The sequence below is a fragment of the Propithecus coquereli genome, unplaced genomic scaffold (assembly GCF_000956105.1).
Source record: "Propithecus coquereli isolate 6110/MARCELLA unplaced genomic scaffold, Pcoq_1.0 Scaffold177, whole genome shotgun sequence".
In the NCBI taxonomy this organism is placed as follows: Eukaryota; Metazoa; Chordata; class Mammalia; order Primates; family Indriidae; genus Propithecus; species Propithecus coquereli.
Genome location: NW_012142412.1, coordinates 72,508 through 82,810, shown reverse-complemented (window position 1 = coordinate 82,810; position 10,303 = coordinate 72,508). Strand labels below are relative to the sequence as shown.

The following is a 10,303-nucleotide window of genomic DNA, read 5'->3' as shown; positions in this document are numbered from 1 at the left end:
AAAAAAAGAAAAGGGCAAGACTAGCTGTTACTTAAAACAAGCAATGGCAATAGAACAGTATATTTTACATTCAAAACATTAAATGTATTGAAATATGTGGCCTTAACCACATATTCCATTACGTTATTTTTATATACATATAATCTTTTTCTCTTAGGTTATTAAGTATGGAATGTCCAATTTCCTTAAGTACTATGATTGACAGTTGATATTGCTGACATTTCACTTTGACACATTTTTTTTTTTATTGTGAAGGTACATCTCATTCTTTCAAATGCACATTTTGGTTCATGATTACCTTTCAATTTTTTTGGAGCAATTTTTGTGAAACCATGGATAAGTAAAAAATTAACATTATTTTTGAATATGAGTTCCATCGTGGAACCAATGCAGCACAGACAGCTTGAAATGTCATCGAAGTGTTTGGGAAGGATATGACTAATGAATGCACAGTATGTCAACGGTTTGAGAAATTCTGTTCTGGTGATTTTGATCTTGAAAATAAGCCACCTGGGCAACCTGAGACCAAAGTGCATAATGACGAGCTGAAAGCTGTAGCTGAAGTGAATCCATCTCAACCTACTCGTGAATTAGCAGCAAGGTTTGACGTTACCATTCCAACAACATTGGACCATGTGAAACAAATCTGCAAGGTAAAGAAGCTGCATAGATGGGTATCATATGAATTAAAAGAGCGTCAGAAGAGAAATTGTCTCGAAGCTTGCCTTTTTTGCTGTCACAACATAAAGGTGAGCCATTTCTACACCATATCGTTATATGTGATGATAAATGGATGCTGTCTGACAATTGCGATCGTTTGGCACAATGGTTGGATACAGATGAAGTGCCAAAACGCAGTCCATAACTGAATATTCATCAAAAAAAGCTAATAGTGCCTGGTGGTCCGGTGCTGGTATTACCCACTACGGCTTCATGAAACCTGGTCAATCTATGACAATGGGTGACTACTGCAACCAGTTGGATGAAATGATGAGGATGTTTGCAATGAAGTAGCTGAGACTGGTCAACAGAGACAGGTCAGTCCTCTTGTAATACCACATGTTGCAAAAAACAACACTGCTCAAGCCACAGAAGCTGGACTTGGAAACTCTATCATCCACCATATTCACCAGACCTTGCACCAATTGACTACCACTTCTTCCAGGGAAAAATATTCAATTCTCAACCAACTGTGGAAAACGCCTTTTGCAATTTCATCGCCACTCGCTCTCCAGGCTTCTTCGCTGCTGGCACAAGCAAGCTAATGTTAGGGTGGCTTAACTGTGTTGACAGTTTAGGTACATACTTTGACTAACTGTACTGCTTCTTGTTTGAGATATAATAAACTTAACTTCTAATTTGAAATCAGACATTTCATATTTAATGACCTAATAGTTATAGCATTATCATTCCACAGATAACAGAATCAGAACACAACTTTCTCCTGTGCCACCTCCTGCTGGTCTTTTCCGAAACAAGTTCAATGTCACACATACAAAGTAGATACATTCAGTCAGTTTTGACCAAATATATACATATATAATGGGCCAAAGTAGTATATTTTTAAGTATTTATTTGGCAAAATTTAGTGTTTCTTAATTCACATATTGAAACAAATAACATACTTACTATCTTTCAAAGTTGCCATATTTCGAACTTGGACCCTGAGAATAAAGGTTTCAAGAACATAACGTAAGAAAAAAACTTTCAGAGTTAACATATTCACTTAAACAATACCCCATAAAGAAACAATCTATCGGCCGGGCACGGTGGCTCACGCCTGTAATCCTAGCACTCTGGGAGGCCGAGGCGGGTGGATCGCTCAAGGTCAGCAGTTCAAGACCAGCCTGAGCAAGAGCGAGACCCCGTCTCTACTAAAAATACAAAGAAAGTAGCTGGACAACTAAAAATATATAGAAAAAATTAGCCGGGCATAGTGGTGCATGCGTGTAGTCCCAGCTACTTGGGAGGCTGAAGGACAGGAGGATCGCTTGAGCCCAGGAGTTTGAGGTTGCTGTGAGCTAGGCTGACACCACGGCACTCTAGCCTGGGCAACAGAGCCAGACTCTGTCTCAAAAAAAAAAAAAAAAAAAAAAAAAGAAAAGAAACAATCTATCAAATACAGGACTCTGAACGTATAGGAACAGACTCGTCTATATATTTAAATTTCTTAATACTAATACCAAACCCTGTATCAAAGGCGTTTTATCTGGCCTCGCTCTAACATGTTCCTCTCACACGAACCACAACTGCATTCATAAATGCTCCAGTTCCCCCTCCATGTCCTACCTGTACCCCTTCCATAACAGCAAAGGCCTTCCCCTTGGGAGGCTGTCCAACCACAGTTCCAATCAAGGTCAGCCACCTCTAAAAAGCATCCCTTGCCTTCCTTAGTTCACAGCGACCTTTTCAAATAATACTTAGAGTCAAGGATACAGTCTGACATGGCCACACGTGTGAAAGCGGAGTTTATTTGAACTGATTTTTCACTTTTTCAATTCAATTCAATAAACATCTACTAAGCAGCTTCTATGTTTCAGGCATTGGTGAATAGGACATGGTCTCTGACCACAAGAAGCATATTATTATCTCATAATTAACATGCAAATGCACAAAAGTCAAAATGATCAGACTTAAATGTCAGTGAAAGATGAATGAGAGAGCCCCTGCCCTAGCAGGGAAGATTTGTTAAAACATTAAATTATCCCTTCGCCTTCGAATCCACACAGAGTACCTGTGTTGGCAGGCAAAGCTACGTGGGAGAATTGAAGAATCAGTAAATTTGAGCATAAAGGAGGGCAAACGGAGGCCATACCCAGGAACGGGATGTAGTTTTCAAAGATGATGTCATGTTCAGGGAACAGTGAGGAACGGCAGAAGGGGAAGCTGGAGACGTGGGCTGGGCATTAAATATCCCTTTATACTTAAACATTAAGAAGTAAATCAGTTTAAATATTACTTTGTAGGTAGCAGGCAAACAATGAATGATTATAAGCCCACAAATCAGGTTAGTGTTTCAGCAGAGAATCTCAGATGGCGGTGACAAGCATAAAATGAGGTTGGAATATTGATGAACACTGAAGACATGGAGACGCGGGCTGCTGCAGCTCTCAGAGAGGAGACAGCGAGAACCTGGATGGATGTTGGCAAAGCAACAAGAGATTGATTTGAGAGTAAATTTTTAGTGGAAAGGAAAACAATAAGAATGCTTTAAGGTTTCTAATTTAATGACCTCAGTGGATGGTGACTAATATTCCTTGTGGGCATAGATGCAAAAATCCCCAACAATGCATTGGCAAATTGAATCCAACAATGTATTAATATTAAAAAGAATTATATACCACGACTAAGTAAGATTTATTCCAGGTATGCAAAGGTAGTTCAATATTAATCTAACACCGATTCACGATAAGGTCTCTCAGTAAACTAGGAATAAGGAAAAACTTCCTCAACTTGATAAAAAAAAATGTACAAAAAAACCTGTGATTTAATGGTGAGAAACCAGCAGCTTTCTCCTGAGACTGGGAACGAGACAAGGATGTCCCCTCTCATCACTCTTACTCCACAACATACTGGAAGTCCTAGCTAATGCAATTAAGACAACAAAAGGAAGTAAGAGGCATATAGATTAGGAGGGAAGAAATAAAACTATTTTTGTTCATAGATGACATGATTATCTATGTAGACAATCCCAAAGAATAAAAATAAAAACAAAAACAACCCTCCTAGAACCAATAAGCAATTACGGCAAGGTTGCAGGATATAAAGTTAATGCATATAAAAGCTAACTGCTTTCCTATGTACCAGCTATGAACAACTGGAGCTTAAAAGTTAAAAAAAAAAATCCATAGAATTGTATGCTTAAAATAATAAATTTTATATTACATGTATCTTACAATTTTAACAAAGCACTAAAAAAAGAGGTATAAATACAAGATCTATATAAGGAAAACTACAAAACTCTGATGAAAGAAGTCAAAGATCTAAATAAATGAAGAGAGATTCTATATTCACGGGTAGAAGACTCAATGTTGCTAAGATGTCAGTCAATTCCTCTCAACTTGATCTACAGATTCAACACAATTCCAATCAAAATCTCAGCAAGTTACTTTGTGGATGTCAATAAACTGATTTTAAAGTTTATATGGAAAGGCAAAAGACCCAGAATAGCCAAACAATATTGAAAAAGAACAACAAAGTTGAGGACTGACACCACCCGACTTCAAGATCTACTATAAAGTTACAGTAATAGCCCATAAACAGACCCACACAATATCGTCAATTGAGCTTTGACAAAGGAGCAGGAACAATTCAATGAAGAAAGGATACCCTTTTTAACGAATGGTACCAGAAGAATTGAAGACCCATATGCAAAAATATTAATCTAGACAATGACTTTACATCTTTCACAAAAATTAACTCAAAATGGATCACAGATCTAAATGTAAAATGCAAAACTATAAAACTTCTACAAAATACTAGAGGAGAAAATCTGGGTGCCTCAGGTTTTGCGACGAGTTTGTAGAAATGACACCAAATGTATGACCCATGACAGAAAAAACCGATAAGTTGGAAATTTAAAAGTTCCATTCTGTGGAAAACAATGTTAAGAGAAATGAAAAGACAAGCCATAGACAGGAAGAAAATATTTTCAAAACACATCTCTCATAAAGGACTTGTATTTAAAATGTACAACTCTTAAAATGCAACAGTAATAACTCAAATAAAACACGGGCGAAAGATCTGGACACCTCACCAAAGAAGATGAACAGATGGCAAGTAAGCACATAAAATGATGCTCAGTATCATGTCATTAAAGAACCCAAATTAAAACAGTAAGATACCACCACACACCTACGAGAATGGATAAAATCCAAAAAACTGATACCACCAAATGACGATGAGGATGTGGAGCAAAAAGAACTCTCATTGACTGCTGGCAGGGATGCGAAATCGAAGGTGGAAACCTTCAGTTTCCAACTCTGGAAGATGTTTTGGCAGGTTCTTACAACACTAAACACAGTCTTAACATGTGACCCAGCAATCACGTTCCTAGGTATTTACCCAACTGAGCTTAAAACTTATGTCCACACAAAACCTACACACGAGTGTTTAAAACAGCTCTATTCACAACTGCCAAAAACTGGAAGCAACCAGGACGTCCTTCAACGTGAATAAACAGATAACCTAACTATCCTACATCCATACAATGGAGTATTATTCAGCAAAAAAACACATGAGCTATCAAGCCATAAAAAGACATGGAGAAACCTTAAGTACATTGCTAAATGAAAGAAGGCACTGGGAAAAAGACCATCTACTCTATGATCCTAACTATAGACAAGCCGGAAAAGACTATAGCAACAGTAAAGAGACTAGTGGTTGTTAGAGCTTTGGGGAGAGTAGAGGAGAGCTTTTTGGAGCAGCGAAGTTATCCAGTATGATATTGTAATGGTGGATACATGTCATTATGGATTTGTCAAAACCCACAGAACTGTGTAATAAAAAGAGGGAAACTTAACGAAACTATGGACTCTAGTTTATAATGTACCAAGACCAGCCATGGTAGCAGGTGCCTGTAGTTCCAGCTACTTGGGAGGCTGAGGCAGGAGGATCACTTGAGCCCAAGAGTTTGAGGCTGCAGTGAGCTATGATCGTGTCACTACACTTTAGCCTGGGAGACCTCACCTCCTCTCTTAAAAAAAAAAGTAGCAATATAATTCATTAATTGTAGCATATATACTACTCTAATGCAAGATGTTAATAATAGGGCAAACTGTCTACAGTGGCAAATGGGTATATATGGCACTCTCAGTACTAAATGCTCAATTTTTCTATAAAAAGTAGTCTATTAATTATAATTTTAAAAATGCAGGTTATTAAATGATACATGTTGTATGTTCTCATTTTTGTGGTATGTGTTTATGTACATAAAAATAAGTCTGGGGCTGGGCACTGTGGCTCATGCCTGTGATCCCAGCACTTTGGGAGCCTGAAGTGGGAGGACTGCTTGAGCCCAGGAGTTGAAGACCAGCCTGGGCAACATAGCAAGACCCCATCTCTATATAAAAAAAAAATTTGGCCAGGCATATACGTAGTGGCATGTACCTGTAGTCCTAGCTAGTCAGGTGATCGAGGCAGGAGGATCACTTGAGCCCAGGAGTTTGAGGCTGCAGTTAAAAAAAAAAAAAAAAAAAGTCTGGAAGGTCATAACCAAAACAGTTAATTTAAAAAAAAAACCTCTTAATTATCCAGCTCAATACTAGTAACACTCAGCCATAAAGAAAAATAAAGAAAATAAGAGGAAGGGGACTATTTGGAAAACATTAGGTTTGGTTTTAAGAATGGATCTACTAAAGGAAAAGATAAAAGTTGGCAAATACTGACAAGCGCTGCTATTTCAGAGTGTAGACTATCTGACATAATGACTGTTCTAGTAACAATTTCTCATAATGGCACTTGAAAAGTAACATGATTTTTTGGCCAACTTTCCTTTTTCAGTATAGTAATGACTTTCCCCCTAGAACACTCTAAATTTATCAGCTATAACAAATGACATTTGGATGTTATGGTTTTAGGCAGACACTTCAATTTAACTGACACCAGTTTCTAGTCAGAGAATACCATATGGAACGAATTTGATTTGCATACCATATGTGGACGAACACAGAATGTTTGGGCTTCCATAAGTACTCCAAGTGAGAGGTACGAAGAGGAAGCACCTTCTGTGATTCTTTATGCTGTACGCATGCCCTAATTTCACGAGTTTTGAAGTTCTCGTGTGTAGCTTTCATTTAGCTCTAAAGATGTTTATGTTACTACTTTATTTTTAAAGTACCATTTGAGTACAGCAAAGGCATGAGCTAATCGAACTCTCTTTAGGGATGGCTTGCTTTACTGAATATACTATTTTGGCAAATGAGAAGATAATGCTCTGAATCACTGCACCATGTCCCGAGAAATCCTCAGGAGACTGAGAAACGTGAAATGCATACATTCAGCAGTGGAAAAATCAAACAGGTTGTGGATTACCATTACCTACCGTGACCGTACAGCATTGCTACAAGAGCTGACAGCAATGGGGAAGGGAGTCAAAATCATGAAGTCCATCTAATTCTGATACCGAATGTGTAGAAGTCCATCACCTGCCCCTCCAAGAAACATCTCCCTCACACTTCTCCAACCCACACCCACGACTGTATCTTCTAGTCCTCCTTTGGCAAGTATAATAAACCTCCTTACATTATATTTATGTAGTAACTGTATTTATAAACTCGCTTTTATTTTTCAATTGATATATAGTATTTGGATCCATACCAGGCATTTCTCCTACTGTTCTAGGTTCTTTGCAAATACTCCTTTAACTCTCACACTAACCCAACGAATTGTATACTCTCATTACCTCCATTTAAAGCTGTGGTCCCCAATCCCCAGGCCGCAGAGCTCCATACCCCTCCAACCCATCCCTACCGTCTGCAGAAAAACTGTCTTCCATGAAACCGGACCCTAGTGCCAGAAAGGTTGGGGACCGCTGATTTAAAGGATATGGAACCAGTGGTACAGACACTAAGTAACTTGCCCACAGTCACACAGCCAGTAAGTGGCGATTAGGATTCGAATCCCAAAACTCAGGCAGTTGGCATCAGAGTCCAACTCTTATTACACGGAACCACACTCTACCGCCTTACTTTGTAATTTACCAGTAAATATCTGCTCTCATGGTTTCAGATGACAACCTGCCTTTACTGAAATGCCATCTCTCTTCAGTGTATATTGTTTAATTCATAACCATTGATGTAATGGTTATAGTGCACATTAAGGAAATAGAAATGCGTTTTCCCCAGATTTGAAGATAGTAAAATCAGGGACTCTTTTTCTCAAATGTTTAATTTCCATTTTCTTAAATGCAACTTTTAAAAAGAACAGGTTTAACTTCCAAAAAGTTAGGGCATTTTGCTGATACCCTAAACAACGACTAAAATAACTTCACCATGATTTTAATTAAGACTAATGTTTACTTTATTAGTATGCAAAACTCCCTAAAAAAGAACAATAACGTTAACAGACTGCACTTTTAAAAGCTTTCAATAATCAAAACAGAACCACAGAAATGCCTCTTCGTGGTTCAGCGAAGGCAAAGGTAGTTTTCTCCCCTTCCAAACTAATTCTGCGGAGTGTGAAACATTAAGATGGTTTTAACGTCTGAATTCAAAAGGCAGTTATAATTAATGGGAAGAGAAAGGGCAGAAAAGGTGGAAAACACATGAAGCACCAACAGTGATGGAATACGTGAAAAGGGGGCAGAATATGCTTTCCATAGTGGAACACTGATGTTTGACCACTTAACCCCAGTATTCCAATGGGATGAAGGTCAGGACTATGACCTTTATCTGCTGATTAAGGTTCCAATTTAGGTTCCTAACAGCAGTTATCTCAGACTGAGAGCTCTTATTTAAAACGATCCTTTACTAAAAGATCTTCAAATTGTCTTACAGGTGTTTTTGTAAAAAGATATTTCTAAAATTTTATGTAAAATGATTTGTCTTTGTTTTAGAAACGCTTCCGCTTTTTAAAGATCAACTTGGATAATACTTAAGGTTCTAAAAATACTGACAGGCTGGGCTTATGCCTGTAATCCCAGCACTTTGGGAGACTGAGGGGGGAGGATCACGTGCACCCAGGAGTGTGAGACCAGCCTGGGCAACACAGCAAGACCCTGTCTCTATAAAAACATAAAAATAGTGATAGATGGTATTAATGCAAAGCAAGAGGGGAAGGACAGGAGAGCTGATGTCTGCTGAGCACCACTGCATGCCAAAAACTGTCCCAGGAAGCTGACACGGTATCTATTTGTCCACCACCACATTTTAGCACTTTCCATAGCATCAAATGGTGCAGGGCAGGCACCCAGCAAATAAATGTCTGCTGAGTGGTTAACAAATGGGACAACCTGCACAATGGAGAGTTCGACTACAAAGTGACTTAATTGCCACGAATATTCTTTTTCAATATTTAAAAAAAAAAAAAGACTTTGAAGGCCAATCCACCAAGAATTTTATGTAGCTAATTCACATCAGATTGAAGTATCAGTACACTGAAAATCTTGTATATTGCTATAAATTCTTTGCTTACTGAAAAACGCATCTATTTCAATTAATGTTTTAAAGTCCCTTCACGTGAATTAGGATACAAAAATCTACTTTGGTTCTGTAGCTTCTTAGAAATCCTCCATACTGTAAAACCAGGCAAGTGCTAGAACACAGCCTACAGACAATAATCCCCTTACGACCCTGTGTGAAATTCTTCCATACTGTCAAGCTTCAAAACATGTCATCCTATGATACAGTACCATTCACAAACCAACTTTTATCTGCCCATTCCTAGGCCCTTTAATATACATCTTTCCCCCAACCCCCAACTAATGCTTAAAATTCTCAAAACTTGTGGCACCCTTTAACCGCGTGGCAGTTAATAAAGGCCACTTAAAGCCTCTCTCTCCTCCTCAGGACCTTGGGACAATTTCATGACCTTGCAGGGTTACTGCTTCCAGCTAAATGACTTCGAGATAGCGCCAGGTGTCTTTCCTGTCTCCGCTAACAGATCTCTAAGGTCCCTTCTGCACCAAGACCACCATCGGCGCATGAGGGCACTCATTTTGTTCGCCTCAAGGACATAAAGCACAACGGAACCTTCCGCTAGGCTTTTTCTCAGGTCCCCCCGCCACCTCGCGGGCCGTGCTGAAGACTCCCCGAGATCTGGAGCCTGGCTCGCAGCTGAAGCTCAGGAAGAAATAATTTATTGGCTGAATGAATCCAAGGCCGCCTTGGCATGAATTCGGCCTAAGGTCGCAGTCTCCAGGGCCCAGATCACCCCTCCAGCCGCAGGGGACGTGGCGTCACCTTGTTCCGCCAGAGCCGGCCCCGGCCCCGGCGCGCGCCCTTCCGGGCTCGGAGCCGCTTCCCGCATCCCGGCTGCCCGGGGCCTCGGCGGGGCGAGCGGCCTCCCCCGGGCCCGCCGCCCCGGTCCTGCCCCGCGTGCCCTGCCCGCTCCTCCACCCCATCCGACCGAGCCCTTCCTTGCCTCTCAGTCCTCCCGCTCCGCCCGCAACCCGCCGTACCATTGCGGCTGCAAGGCCCAGGCCGAGACCCCCGCGACGCCCGCCCGAGAGAACATGGTGGTACCAGCCCTGCTGAAGGTCGCTTAGACAGGCCTCACAGCGTATGCGCAGAGGCTTCCCGACGCGCTCCTCCCACTTCGCTTTCTTCTTCAGTCTCGCTTCCCCACGCCAAACCGAGTGAAGTCT

At 40.3% G+C, this 10,303-nt stretch overlaps 1 protein-coding gene across 1 annotated transcript in view; it reads right to left on the bottom strand.

Moving 5' to 3' along the window:
• ATP5C1 (ATP synthase, H+ transporting, mitochondrial F1 complex, gamma polypeptide 1) overlaps positions 1-10,275 on the bottom strand; it is a 19,342-nt gene extending 9,067 nt beyond the window's left edge. The window contains exons 1-2 of the mRNA XM_012642177.1: positions 10,118-10,275; positions 1,630-1,664 (exon numbers count right to left, since the gene is read on the bottom strand). Coding sequence (XP_012497631.1) covers positions 1,630-1,664; positions 10,118-10,173 — 91 coding nt within the window. The 5' untranslated portion in view covers positions 10,174-10,275. The remainder of the gene's footprint in view (positions 1-1,629; positions 1,665-10,117) is intronic.
• Between the last annotated feature and the right edge of the window lie 28 nt (positions 10,276-10,303).